The sequence below is a fragment of the Sylvia atricapilla genome, chromosome 3 (genome assembly GCF_009819655.1).
Source record: "Sylvia atricapilla isolate bSylAtr1 chromosome 3, bSylAtr1.pri, whole genome shotgun sequence".
NCBI classification, from domain to species: Eukaryota; Metazoa; Chordata; class Aves; order Passeriformes; family Sylviidae; genus Sylvia; species Sylvia atricapilla.
Window position 1 is genome coordinate 109,045,702 of NC_089142.1, and position 15,179 is coordinate 109,060,880.

The 15,179-nt window shown below is 37.6% G+C and overlaps 1 protein-coding gene across 1 annotated transcript in view; it reads left to right on the plus strand.

Moving 5' to 3' along the window:
- The first annotated feature begins 637 nt into the window (after positions 1-637).
- Positions 638-15,179, plus strand: part of LOC136359695 (ubiquitin carboxyl-terminal hydrolase 34-like) — a 36,137-nt gene continuing 21,595 nt past the window's right edge. Inside the window, 20 exon segments of the mRNA XM_066316563.1 lie at positions 638-657; positions 3,846-4,009; positions 4,989-5,054; positions 6,180-6,326; positions 6,415-6,471; positions 6,565-6,642; positions 7,312-7,406; positions 8,357-8,463; positions 8,466-8,528; positions 8,859-9,012; positions 9,785-9,863; positions 10,716-10,769; positions 10,865-10,883; positions 10,886-10,959; positions 11,876-11,940; positions 12,037-12,112; positions 12,211-12,258; positions 12,623-12,659; positions 12,662-12,687; positions 13,818-13,898. Of these exon segments, the coding sequence (XP_066172660.1) occupies positions 639-657; positions 3,846-4,009; positions 4,989-5,054; positions 6,180-6,326; positions 6,415-6,471; positions 6,565-6,642; positions 7,312-7,406; positions 8,357-8,463; positions 8,466-8,528; positions 8,859-9,012; positions 9,785-9,863; positions 10,716-10,769; positions 10,865-10,883; positions 10,886-10,959; positions 11,876-11,940; positions 12,037-12,112; positions 12,211-12,258; positions 12,623-12,659; positions 12,662-12,687; positions 13,818-13,898 (1,509 nt within the window). The 5' untranslated portion in view covers position 638.

Sequence of the window (15,179 nt, forward strand, 5' to 3'; positions counted from 1 at the left end):
TTGTTGTTCTACTGGATAAGTGTATTTCACTTACAAAGAGCTTGCAGATTAAATTAGAGTAAGATTCAGTTTACAGAGTGCAGTGGTGAGGAGGATGTGGAAATTAAACACAGGTATGCAAAGGTCAGATTTATGTAGCTTGGATGTATGGAAAGCTTAAGAAGAACTGAGAAACTAGTCTTAAAAGTCACTGAAATTCCATGTCTAGTCTGTCAAGTTATCAGTCATAAAACCAAACCCTATTTTGTTATTCTTTTCCAATTGGCATGTTCCCTTTAGACTGATACGGTTACAGTGCACTTAATGCAGTATAGTTGTTGAAATTTGTGATTCAGAGCTTGTATTCAAGTCAGGAAGTTCTGCATGACAGAGGTCCAGAAAGTCTACAGAAGTTCCTAGAAAATTGTTAACATGGGATTTATCTTTCAAGAACACATTCAGGCTGCTAATGTGCCAATTCAACTGTTTTCCAGGAGTTTCTGAGGGACATCTTCAATCTGCTGTTCTTGCTGCCTAGTCTGAAGGACAGACAGCAGCCTAAGTGCAAGTCCCACTCCTCCAGGGCTGCTGCTTACGACTTACTGGTGGAAATGGTGAAAGGGCTCTGTGGAGAACTACAGGCTGCTGCACACTGGGTGATGGCACAGCACATGCAGTGTAAGAACCTTAGGCACAGCCAGCTTTGGAGTGTTTCATGGCCTCTAACACTGCTCTGGGAATTCCAGTCTATAGCTCTGCTGCTTGTCCCCCATCACCTGGGGTACTGTCACACGAGTGTTGGCATCTTTTGCTCACCTACCAAATGAAATCCCATAATACTTTCTGTATCGTCTGTTCTTAAACGTGGGTTATTTAGAGTGTGTGATCCTGGAAAATTACATGTATACACAGGTAACATTGGATTTGTTCCATCCTCTGGTGCTGGATTTAATTTCCCTTTTTCCTTTCTCACGTAAACTATGGAATATTTATACATAAACCAAAGTATGGAAAGCACATGGAGGTACTGGAATTGTGAGCAGCCCTGTCATGTTTTCTGACTCTGTGGTATCATTGTAGTTGACTTGACTGTACCCAGATATCTGCATAAAGCAGTTGTGCTGTGCCTCTTGGCTTCCATACTTCCTGCCTTTTGGAACCACAGTTCCTGTGTATATATGGAAATTGCCACAATTTCAAGTTCATTAATATTTTATCTTTGATTTGCAAATCCTCATTATGCATTTTTAACTTGCTAGATTTCCTTTCACGTGCTTAGTTTAGATTTCTCATACCCGAGGTTCTGTAATTCTGTGGAATTGATTTTAGTGCCTTACAATTCAGCAAGCAAAAGAGAAATCTGATCATAATAATGCTCTGTGTTTTATTCTCATATACCTGGGGCCTTTCAAGGTCTCCTGTGCTCAGAAGAAATATCATGAAGAATATATTTTGTGAAAATATTGGCTATTTATATTTGCTATGAGCACATTATCTGCTGCTGAGGTTGTCTCTATCTCTCCAGGTGCAATCATTTATTTTTGCAATCAGTGTTTTCCTCACTCCAAATCTCAGTAGTTCCTTGGTGTTGAAGTTTTCCGTAAGGTTGACCACAGTTGTTACTTTCTTCCAACAGTCTTCTCTGGATTGTTTGTTCCATCCCAAGTTCTCCAGAGCCATCTGCTCTGTGCTCCTGCTCCATATCAAATATTTCTCACTTGCATGAATGTTAATTTTATTACAAGTGGCAACACTGCTGCTGTCTGTGTGATGTGCACCCAACACAGGACTTCCTGGTACCTCGTTTGTTTAAGGGCTTGTTATTCCATTGATGTGATTCAGAGATTATTGAATCTGGGCTTTTCCACTTTGTTTTCCCTGTAATCTTACTAGTCTTCAAAATCCTTGTCTTAGGCCTGCCCCTCCATCCTTCTTAGGAGAAACATTAAGGGACATATTAGAAATTGCCATCCTGTCTTTGGTTTAATGTGTTTTCCTTAACAGAGAGGGCTCCCAATTCAAATTCATTCAGGTTGATCTTACTGAAGAGTGGATTTAGGTATCTCCAGTTGATCATAAAATTTCTTGCAGTGTTTTGGAGTTTTGCTTCTTTAAGGACTGGTAAAACCCTTCAGTTCAAAGAGCAGGTACTTCACTTTCCAGCAAGTTTAAGATCATGTCTGTTGTTATGGATGGAGCAGGAGCATCATCAAAAGGTGGAGTATAGAGAAATGCACGGTCATTCTGAGAGGAAAAAAAACCAGCTTTAGTTTGCTTAAAATAGAATGTGAACACTGCAAGTTTGGTTTCAAGTTTCCCCATCTCTTCCCGAGAAAAAGCTGGTTTCTATAACAACAGTGAGGAATGAAGAAGATAGACATCAACGAGCCTCCAGTTTGCCTTTCTGCTTAAGATCCATATGGAAGAAGGAAAAGTTTTATTGCACAAATGAAGTCAGTCACTTAAAAAATCCCAGGGTGGGGAACACAGGGTCATCCTGAGAAAGTCCTTGTCAAATTCCTGAATGCTCTTTGTCAGATGGAAGGAGGTGGAGGATCTCCCAGCTGCTCTGTGAAGTGCAGAGAAGTCAACTGATGGCTTTGCAGTTAGAGCTGGATGAGCCCTGAGCAGTGATAGGTGCGGAGTCCTTACACCAGAAAGGTGAATTAGGATGCTGTAATTCAGGGATTGCAGTTCAGGGGGGAATTTTGGATTACTCTGCCGTGCTAATGACCTTCTTTAAGAGGTGAAACTGGCAAGGGAGCTTTGTTTCAACTGGTTGACCAGCCCAGGTAACCCGAGGTCACGCCACTGAGATTTGTTCAAACAGGAGAATTAAACCTCTTTCTTCTCTCCTTGGAGCTTCAGGGCTTACAGTTGTTTGGTGCCAATGCCAAAAAGAAGATTACAGCTATTATTTATTGTGCAAAGGAACATCTTATGAGTCTGGTCTCTGAAGATGTGGGGGTGCCATATAGTTTCCTGAATTTCTGTCTAGTGGATTGAGAAGAATCCTTCATGAGTCTTTCATATGTGACAAAATAATTAAGAATTTACACTTTAAATCTTGAACCCCACATAGCTTTTATGGATTGAGAAGAATCCTTCATGAGTCTTTCATATGTGACAAATAATTAAGAGTTTACAGTTTAAATCTTGAACCACACATAGCTTTTATGGATTGTAAAATAAATCTGGCCTATTTTGAGGGAATCTTTTTCCCTCTTTGTGTGAACATATACTTCAGCAGAGGTACTGAATTATTTGTGGAGCACGCTGTGTTTCCAGAGAATGAAATTTCTGAGGATGAAAAAAGCTGGATGCATTGCAGGGGTTTGTGTCCAACTTCTTGGATACCAAGGAAGATGGTCTAAGCTAGTTACCATCTTCCTGGCTGGCAGATAAGAGGAATTCTCCCATTCTTCTGATTTCTTGGCAGCCATATCAGAACAAGGCTCATGAAAGAGTCACTCAGCCCTGCCAAACGTGTCTGGTGCCTCCCTGTGTAAGAAATCCATCACTGCATGGTTTGAAATACGGAGAAATGGAAAGCTTAAAGGAAAAGAAAATGGCTTTTTCCATCTGATTCACTTGGGCTTTGGAGAGCACAGTGAGCCCCTTGCAGCCCAAAGTGGTGTGGCAGGAAGGCTGCTGCTCTATCCAAACATTTTAAAGATTTTCCTGAGGGATATGTAATCCATTTTCCTAAAGATCAGGCTCAGTCTGCCTCGTGCGTGTAAATGTACAGTGCAAAAGCAGATGACATTTTGTTAGCCTGAGCATCAAGCTTTTCGTTGTATTTCTATTTTTGCAAATTGCACTTTGGATTGACTGTTTCCTGCCTGTGTGATTGCTGCTTTTCACAGCTTCCCATGCCCCCTACAAGTGGGATTATTGGCCACATGATGATGTTCGTGCTGAGTGCAGGTTTGTGGGGTTAACCAACCTTGGAGCCACGTGTTACCTGGCCTCCACTATTCAGCAGCTGTACATGATCCCAGAGGCCAGACAAGCCATTTTCACTGCAAAGGTGAGTGTGGAGCTTGGACAGAAGTTTACATTCAAGAATCAGTGTAAATATTGAAAAAATACAGGTTTACTTCCAAAGGTTACGTCTAGATAAAGAATATTTCTTCAGCATTTAGTCTGCTTTTTGTGTAGTTGTATTCTTTTGCTAGTGTCTGAAGAGATTCTTTTTCTTAAATGACGTGGTAGATTCTTAAGGTGGCACTGAAATAAAATGTTCTAAAAGTCTGTTGCTTTCAATTAGGTTGATTCAGGTTTGGGGTTATGTGAATTGTCTGTTGTTTCTTATCTGCCAGTTTGTCCTTTTGTTAACAAATATGTTGTATTAATGTTTATAAAGTCCCAAAGCACGTGTCTTGTGCCACCAGAAGTGTAACAGGTCCTGTAAATTATCATACCTTGCTCAGCTTCCTGAAATGCAATATTATCACTTTTATCTCTTTATTATAAGAGAGAAAGTATCCTTTTGGTCCCTGACATAATCAGAATGTGTGAAGCACCCTAAATGACCTCATCATTTTCTCTTTCTGTTTATTGCTGGTTCTTGTCACGTTACAAGTGATTTGCCATTTATAAATGCAAAAAAAAAAGCTAAATAAGAGAAGCTGCTGGTCTGCACAGGAAATACATTATGGAGAGAGCTGTTCCAAGCCCTCACAACTTCTGTGAATGAAAACAAAGAATTATTCCAAAACTACTGATACTTTGTAATCCTTTCCCAAAAGCTCCCAGCTGCAATAAGTTTTTAGAAAGTAATTTTTTTTTTTCTCAGGTTTATTGTTGACATGCAAAAAAAAGTGTAAAATAAGTATGAAAATTCTAAATCTGAGATAATAGACTGGGTGTTTGTGTATGCAATCATATTTCTAATGGTCTGTAACAAAGCAATTTGGTTTTTATTTGAATGTTACTTCTTTTTAATGTATGTTTCTGGAAAGTAATAAGCAAAAAAGATCAAGTCTCCTATTATTAATTTCTGTTAGTATTCAGAAGATATGAAACACAAGACCACTCTGCTGGAACTCCAGAAGATGTTTACATACCTAATGGTAGGTGTGGCAGGGTATTTTAGGAAGTATCCTTTAGAAAGTATCCTAAAAGTGTTTTAGAGGTTCTTTGTGCATAGTTCAGGTGAGTCAATGAATTACAGAGGGGTTGGGGAGGTGGAATTTCCTTTGGTGATAGAAGACAATACATTCTATTTATTCATTGCATTTTCCTTGTTCCAGTATTTAAAGAATAATCCATTGGAATACAGCAAAATTTGGGGATTCCAGAACCAAACAAAATTAAAGCAGTTCCCAGGTGTTCACTGTTAGAACTGTTAGAACACTGAAACAATTCTGAAATAATGAAAAAAACCTGAGGATGGTCGAGTGTCTTGACACTGGTTTTGTTTAAGAAATTCACAATCCCTTTGAAGATAAATGGGGAAAAGAATCTTGACTTGTAATGCCTCCCATGAATTAGAGAAATTATTAAATTAGGTGTTTACACAAGCAGAAAATAATATAGGAACAGGAAATCATACCAAGACTTAGAATTATTTAAATCTTGAAGAAAGACTTTATTCTAGAAAAGGCAATAGATACAGGAGGAACTGTCTTGCTCTAAGTCCTTAAAAGAGAGCAGAGTAACTAAGTGCAGCATTCCCAGAGTGCAAGGCACTGGAACGGGGATATATTCTAAGAATTGCTTTATACTGCAAATTCTTTTCTCTGGCTAAACACATCCTGCTGAAAACTAGATTAAACATAGAGGAGTCTGAATGAGAATTGAGCACTTGGCAAGATTTAAGTCAGCAGTGTCCAGAAATACATAATTACAAGCTGATGTTCTCACGTTTTATTTTATGTCTGAGCAGATATGCAGAAGATATTTTATTTTAATGCTTCATTTTATTAAGTATTTACTAAGCATTTCAATACTTCTTTACTAATGATATTTTACTCACTGGTATCATAATAATGGTTTAACAATTAGTTAAAAACTTCTTTGCATCTCAGCAGAAACATTTATTCATTTAAGAAACTATGCTGCCTAATAAACATATTGTATGTAAAAGATGTCTTTTTAAAACACGTGTTCGTATATGTGTGTTTGGTACATCTGTGTAACTTGAAAACAAAAGGATTTGTGTTGATTTGGTTTTGTTTGGTATCTTTTATCCAAAGGAAAGTGAATGTAAGGCCTACAACCCAAGGCCTTTCTGTAAAACCTACACCATGGATAAGCAGCCCTTGAACACTGGAGAGCAGAAAGACATGACTGAGTTCTTCACTGACCTAATAACAAAAATAGAGGAGATGTCTCCAGAATTGGTGAGTTACGAAGAGGGAGCAAAAGGGAGCTTGAAAACTTAGGGGTTTGCTCAAATTTCCTTGACAGTATTCATTCATTCATTCACAGAAAAACACAGTGAAAAGTTTGTTTGGAGGTGTTATCACAAACAACGTCGTTTCTTTGGTAAGTGTTCATTGTCTTTTAAAGACAATTTTTTCTAACGTCTCAAAAAAGTTTTTTGTTTCATTGCTTTTTCTCTTGCATTTATTTATTCAGGACTGTGAGCACGTGAGTCAGACAGCTGAGGAGTTCTACACAGTGAGGTGCCAGGTGGCAGATATGAAGAATATTTATGTAAGTAATGCCAGGCTGGGATGAGTCTCAGAGGCCTCTCTTACAAAGGACATGAAGCACTTGAAGGTGTCACTGCTCTTTATCTGCATTCTTAATTTGGGGTGGTTTTAGGTTGGTATTATGAGGTAATATAGTTTCAGTGCTGTGTGCTGTCAGCTGGAGCCAGCAGTAGTCACTGACTATTGTTTTACAGTCAATCATCACTATTTATTCATTTTAAACATGCTGTGGTCATTTTGTATAAGATGGGAAATGTCAAAGATTGAACATTTATAGGTACTGCTGCTTAGGACATTCATTTAAAGCTTACCCCAGCGTAATTCTGTTTTCAAGCTTTTTAAACAACCATTAATTCCCACACTTGAAATTTGAATTTAAAGGATTTGAATTCTTTGAGACAGCTCAGAATATTGAGTATCATTTTTATATGTTGATTCCTTAATTCTCTGTATAGGTTAGGAACTGGCTTTTCTGTCAAGCTCTTCTCTTAGTTTAGATGTGTGCTCCTCTCTTAGGTGGGAAAAATGTTGGCACTTTACTTTCATAACTTATGGAAATGTAATTAAACTCAAAGATTGAAAGGGAGGGATTTAGAAAGCAGGCCATGTAAGCACAAGATATAAACATCCAAGAAAAATGTCAACTCCTTTTTTTGTCTGTTCCATGTAGGAATCCCTTGATGAAGTAACCATTAAAGATACTTTGGAAGGTGACAACATGTACACGTGTTCTCACTGTGGGAAGAAAGTGCGGGCTGAAAAAAGGTGGGCTAAGAGAAATAAATATTCTAAATGTTCTTTTTAGTAAATCACTGAAATTCCCTTTGGAGTAACAGTAATCCTTGAGATGGACCAGGAGTGCTCTTTTATTCAGTTTATACCATGGAGGCCTGTAAGGATATATGGTCCCTGTGCAAATCAGAAATGAGGAAATAAAATTCCCAATACAAGGAATCTCAAGTATCTTAGCAAAAAACACAGGAAAATGCATTCATGACCTTTTTAAATTAAAAAATCCTAGAAATTAGTACCTTTGAAACATTAGTCCTGGGTTTAAAATACTACATGCTTTCAAAGATTGGTTGGTTACTTATTATGCAGAATAACTACGTGGGTTTCATGTCACCCTGAATTTCTGAATTAAAATCTGTAGCTTTAAAAATGTTTCCATGTTTTCCAAAGTCTGCTTCTAAAGAGAAAATGAATTAAAATTTTATGTTTCCTTGGTATTGCAGCTAAGAAATTTCTTTGTTAAGAGTTGGAAAACCTTGTTGTTTTAATTGACAGGGGTGAGAGAGTAGCTTACTTGGAGATCATTATTGCAGATTTTATGAGATTTAATGCAGGAGATGTTCTGCCTTGAAATTTGTCTTTTGGAAGGTGGTAACTCCCTGCAGTGAGGGGGATTTGTGTTGTTGAATTCATTCATGGCTTATTTTATGATAGTATTTTAGAAAACTGGTTCCTGCCATATGAGTAGATTTGCTGTTTCTTCCAAGATACAATGACAGCCTAAATAGAATTGTTTTATGGGCTAAATTTGACCTGCTGCTGACAGTCAGTCTGCTCTGGGGCACTGTAAGAGCTGAATTTTATATTTATGTCTTAGCAACAGATCTCCAGTGTCACACTTGAAATAAATGTTTAAAATCTCTGTGAAAATACAATTCACCCTTCCAAGCTTTTGTAAATCGTGTTTATTTGTGATCCTTCAGGGCATGTTTTAAGAAACTACCTCGTATCTTAAGCTTCAACACCATGAGATACACATTTAATATGGTGACCATGATGAAGGAGAAAGTCAATACCCATTTTTCATTCCCTTACGTTTGGATATGACACCCTACACTGAAGATTTCCTCATGGGAAAAAACGACAGGAAAGAAGGTTTGCTCATAACATGGATTCAGCAGGCTTTGGCACTCTGTCTGTGTATTCACTGTGTATTTATCTGTGTATTCACTTCCTGTATACAGAACAGAGGCAAATAATATCAAACATAGCTTCAATCGACCTAAATTCCCAAAGTCACACACTGTATTTCACATGAGATGCATGGCCAGGTTTTGGTTTCAAATACTGTTTAATTTGAATTAATCTTACAGTTGTTTGTAAAGTATGAGAGGTGTTGCAAATAGTTACATAGAGTTTGTTGCTAATGTTGAATTTTGGGTGTTGAGTAAATCACTGATTAAATATGGTCTTGAATTCTTTCAGGTTTTAAGGAAGATGGTGGATATCTGAAGGAAACTGAGAGTTATGAATATGACCTGATTGGTGTGACAGTTCACACAGGAACAGCAGATGGGGGGCATTACTACAGTTTTATCAGGGACATTGTCAATCCTCATGCTTATAAAAACAACAAGTGGTGAGTTATGTCATTGATACTTCCATATTTTTAATAACTAAAGCTTGTTGGCTTTGTTAAATGCACTTATGTAGGGGATACATCTTCGGGGTTCCTCTGGAAGGCGCAGGATGTTGGAATGTCATAGTTGTGAATTCACTGGCCTAGAGATCAGGAGCCAGGAGAGTTGTGTGATCCCTGAGGAGACACAGGGCTGGCAGGGAATGCTGTGCTGGCCCACCACAGCCAAGGCTTGCTTCCCCATGGGACTAGGTTTGGATTATTTCAGTACAAAACATTTCCCAGATTGTCCTTCCTGAAATCTGCTGGGTACCTTGGATGAGGATCCAGCTGCGTTTCTGGATGCAGAATTTGGGAAAGGAAGGGACATGGGCATGGCAAGGAGGAGGGAGGGTCCTTCTAGGAGACAGAAGAAAGCAGGGAACAGGGAAAAAGCCTGATATTTTTGGATGTGGTTTCTCCATTTGTCACGAGCCCTGGGACAGGAGAGGAGGTTTCCTCTATTCTTTCTTCTCTAGAGTAGCCAGAGCATTTCTGAAACACGACCAGCTCATGGCCTGATCCCTGCTCCAGTGGGGATCCACAGCACTGCCTCCCTGCTTCCTGTTATCAGAAGGAAGTCACTTTGGGACCAGATTTGGGATCTAAACAAGACATTGGGAATTAATAACAGGAATATTTCACTCTGAGGAATCACTGGAAGTGTTCCTTAGGCTTTATTTGGCCCTAGAGATGGGCAGCAGTTGTTTCAGAGCTCCTTCCTGCCTTGCAGGTACCTTTTCAATGATGCTGAGGTTAAACCCTTCGATTCTGCCCAGCTCGCTTCTGAGTGTTTTGGTGGAGAAATGACTGTAAGTTGTGACCTGAATTTTGTCATGTTCAACTCTTCCAGGATCTGTTACAACCCAGGTCTTTGTGTGAGGTTTTAAAAGGAAGCTGTCATAAGTATAGTACAGGTGTTCCTAATGAAGCAAAGTTAATTAGTGAAGTGTCTCTCCAAAAAAGAGGTATTTACTAGATCTGGTTTTTATTTATACCATTTATTCAGGTACAAAAAAGTGAGTCTGAGGCTAATTTAGGAATCCTTGCTGGGGTGGCTGCTTAGCTCAGATCATTGATGAAGGAATAATTACTTCAAGCTGAGATGTATTCTGGAGGGGAAAAAAAAAAGGGCATTTTGATCTTTGTCTGTGCTTTGTGTCCTGAGCCTGTGCCATCAGTTGGAATATTTTTACACATTATTACAGCAAACAACACTCAAAACGTTCCCAAGGTTGTGCCTGAATTGATTATTCTTTATAGCTGTGTACATGATACAAAGCACATTGTAGATAACACAGTATCTTACTAAAGCAGTCCTGTGCATAAGACAACTTCCCTTGTCTGGGAAAGACAATATGCTGAAATAAATCCAAAAAATTCCTTTGTTTGGCACATGGATAAAATACCTTAGGTGCCTCTAAAGAAGGTGTCAGTGAGATAGATGAGCCAGGAAATTGCTTGGGATGGAGGCAGAGTATTGCATAGTAGCTTTGAAAATTCAGAAGAGGAAGAAAAGAAACAAGACTGCTTTGAGCAAAAACTGAATTGTCAGGAACCCTCATAATGTCATTAAATAAATGTACAAGTGAACTATTCACAAAGTGTTAGAAACTGAAGCATTGAAAAGCTTGTAATTAATAGTTTTGCTTTCTTCTTGACAGACAAAAACTTATGATTCTGTTACTGATAAATTTATGGACTTCTCCTTTGAAAAGGTATTTCTATTCCAAACCCTTGTTCTGTGTTTATGTTTCTGATTTCATGATTTCTCTCTCAAAGCAAAAATTATACAGATGTTCTTTTCTCCAAGACACACAGTGCTTACATGCTGTTTATAAACGGATGGAGCCAGAGGAGGAAAATGGCAAAGACTACAAATTTGATGTTTCATCAGAATTGCTGGAGGTACAAGTTGCTTTGTTTTAACAGCAATTTTCAAACACTCTAGGAGGCCCTAAATACATCAGAAATCTGAATAAACATAGGAAAGCCAAAATAATTTAAATCACTGAGGTGACAGTCCTTTCATTTCACTGTCTTCCTTAGGAGATTGTCATGGGGTAGGAAGGGAATTAGAATTTACATTTTACATGAATTTTAGATGTTTTCTCATTCTGTCCTGTATATGGGATAAATCCCTTTTTACTACCTGGAAAATCTAATGTCCCTGCTCCCTGTGGCCAGAAGTGTTGCTTCAGCATCTGCCACATTTTAGGTTCTTCATTTAAAATGTCTCTTCATTCCTAGCCAGCAAATCAGATCATGCTTTTATTCTTCTTGGTCTTAAAAATATTAATCGATTTTATCAGAGTTAAATGTTTAAACCTTACTGCTGTGAAAATCACAATGATTTGATGTGATCAAAAACATCACTTTAGAGAGAGGAACAGGGGATGTGGCATGAAATCCTGTTCTGATTGAATGATAGAGATTCAAATCTTATTCTTTAGGAATTATCACAAGTTCTCAGAGCTCATCAAGCTTTGGGTTAGACTTCTGCTGTGATTCTTTCTAAAACTTGTTCTCAAAATTTTAGCCCAAAACTCTGAGTGGTGAAGCTGTAAAAACGAGGGCCACAGAAAGAGGAAAGGATTTGAAGCTCTGTTCTGCAGTCCCATGGCAAAACCAATTACTGGCTATAGGATGAGCAAAACAGCTTTGAGCCAATTCTTTAAACTAAAGAAAGTGCTTTCAGAAATAATTTTTCATACAGAAAATGTTGGGGTTTTTAGCCATGGAATCATTTAAATATTTTTAAAATCTTGCATAAGTAGTGAAATAAACTGCTTTCTTGTATCTGATGGTAGCATTTTTTCTTCAGTGGATATGGCATGATAACATGCAGTTCCTTCAAGACAAGAACATTTTTGAACATACATATTTTGGGTAAGTTGTTCTTTAAAAATGTAATATTAATGCTTCTTTTCTTCTTGCAGATTATCATTATTTATTTTAATTAACAAATAAAATTACTGACTCTAGGTTTATGTGGCAGTTGTGTAGTAGCATCCCAAGTACACTACCAGATCCCAAAGCGGTTTCTCTGATGACAGCAAAGGTAAGGGTTTTCAAAGAATCCCATCTTCTGTTAACTCTTTCCTTGTTGACATTTTAATTCATGCATTCTAAATTAATGGTGCCTTTTTTTTTTTCCAGTTAAGCACTTCCTTTGTACTAGAGACATTTATTCATTCAAAGGAAAAGGTACTCGATTTACTTGTAAATTCTCCTTAAGTAGCTGCATGAACCTAGTGAAAAGCAGATCTGTACTTTGCATTTTAAAAGCGGGATTTTGAGCTGTAAAATTGCCATATATGATGCAAAGTTAATGTTTAGAGTGTCATTGAGCACATTATAGTGAGCACTGCCCAATGGAATATAATGTGTATGTAAAAATGTATGGACTGGTATTTATCTGTTTGTGCAACGTATTATTAATTCATAAAATGTTGTTTATAGTTATATTCTTAAGATTTGGTGCTTTACTGAACCATTTAGAAATGTTAAAAGACTATGCTGGAATTCATTATTTGAAGTTACAGGTTTTTTTCTGTATTTCTTTTCACAGCCTACAATGCTTCAGTGGATTGAACTGTTAACAAAACAGTTAATAACAGTCAGGCAGCTTGTGAAGTAAGTGACTTAGGAACTCAGCAAAGTACAAACCAACTTTCTATATATTGTTTAACTTTCCTGGAGGTTCGTATCCCTGGAATATTTTGGACTATCAACTACTGTATTTGGTATATTTGTGCTGTGTGAGATGAAACTCATCCTTTTTGATTGCTGCAGATCCTGGGGAATGACTTTTGTGTTTCAGAAACCTATGTTGAGACCACAGGCTAAAATCGTTTTGTCGCTGGAGTAAGAGCCAGTGTCACAAACTCTTGATTTGATCAAATTATTATGTAATTATTTGTGTAATGAAGATGTGCTTAATTAACTCACACAAGAGGCGTGGAAAGACAGAGAATTCAGTGTGGTCTCGTTGAAAGCAAATTGGAGATAGTGAAGAAAAGTTTGAGAGTATTTCTGTGATAATTTAAATGTGTCCTGAAAGAATTAAATCCATTGTTCTTTTATAAATTGATTCTAGGTTGATAAATTATGTGACATTCAGTGTTTGGGTGTGCAGTTGTCTCAGTGGAGTCCTAAGATGTTTGAGTAGAGACATTTAATATAGTAGGAATACTCAGGAACAATTAAAATAAAAGTAAGAACATTGATTCTTTATTTAAACTGTCTTTCCTTGTGACTCAAACAAAATTTTGAGCTGTGTTGTTTGCTGAATCTGACTCTGAATGAGTCATCCTCTATTAGTTTATACTTTTTGAGTCTCTGGAGGCCGTGAGGCTTTTCCTTGTGTTAAAATGCAAAAGGGATCTAACTTGGGAAGCTCTTTAATCCTTTCACCCTTCTACAAAACTCTTCAGGTTATGTATGCCTTATTGTAAGCATAATTTTATGCTGTTGACATCACATTGCAGGATAAATGTGTTCTTCCCAATAATTTTCTAATGACATGCACAGCACAGGGATAAGAAGATACCAGACATAAATTTATATTGCTGTTTATTGCTATTGATGTTTATTTCTTTATTCCTTCGTGCACAGAAGACTTTTAGATTTCCCTTGGATTAAAACTTGCCTATTCCTTAATAATAGTAACATCGATTTCTCTTCAGACTTTATTATCATGCAAAAAAGAAGAGTGGACTAGAGCAAGTGTGGAACAAAACTAACACAGTATGTATCTTCTGCAGTGGTTTTTGGATCGTATGGCTGATGATGATTGGTGGCCAATGCAGATTCTAATAAAGTGTCCCAATCAGATTGTGAGGCAGGTAAGAAAAAAAAGTTCCTTTCCAGGTCAGGTGACTGCTTGACCTGTGGCCAGAAACAGACAATTATGGTGGCTGTGATTCTGACAGTTTTATTGAAGGCCTCTAATTGTCTGATTCTTCTCCATTCTTGCAAACGATTTAGGGAAGGTATTTGGCCTTGGGAGTGTTATTATTTGAAAGAACCCCAGCACTGCAGTACAGTAAGGATCATGAAATCACATTAGATGCAAATTAAGGTTTCTATGACTCCCCCATGACCTCTGCAAATCTGAACACTTTGTATAAAGAAATTGGGATTTTTCTGAATAAATTCAACAGTAGTACATCAAGCTCCACATTCAGAAAACAGACAAACAAAAAAACCCAAACTGTTTATGTTTAGTACTCTTCAAAGCTCCAGTTTGAAACTTGTGTAGTAAATTTTTATGGGTAGAGGTAATTTTACAATATTATGCCACAGAGCTTTGTTAATACCCATTTTGGGAAATACTTTTTAAAAAGCCTTCTATATTAGTATGATTTGGACATTCATAAATTCAACTATTAATAGTGTCACTTACAAGTGTACTTTCTGGGCAAGTTGTTGAGGTATGAACTTTACGGTTATTCTATCTCACATGAATTCTTCAGTTGGATTTCTGGTTATTAAAGTTATATTTCCATATAGACCCATACATAATTTTTGTATGCAATGCATCAGTAAAAGAATATGTTTCATGGGAAACTCTGTGCAAGGTCTTAGGCAAGGTCTTATCCTCATGAATGCTTTAAATTTTCACATGAATTCCTATGAGCCAGCAGCAAAATGAAAAAAAACATCTTGGCAAAAATACCAAAATGTTTCAGAAAATAGAGATAGAAGAAAAAAAAATAAGAGTCATGTTTTGGTGCACACCAATATTAAAAGCTGGGTTTAGGGTTCCTCCATGAGATCTGTTCATAACAAGCAGGTTTGACTCTTCTGTTAAAATACAATCTCAGTTTTGCCTTTTAAACTTTAAACCTGTGAAGAGCTGCCAGTGGGACTTGGAGACAGACTATTCTTTGCTTAGGAATGACATATTGACCTTATTGTAAAGGACTGGAAGTGTGGAGTTCATTGACTGTAGGCGAATCCGCGGACGGCTGGAACAAGGAATTCTGCTGACCTGTACATTCCAGAACATGTGGGTTTATTGCAGGGCCGTGGGTAAAAGGGCCTTGCCTTCAGCCACCAGCCTGGGCTGGAGGGGAGTCCCAAAGAGAGAGGGAGAGAGAACAGCAGGGTGAGAGCTGAGAGAG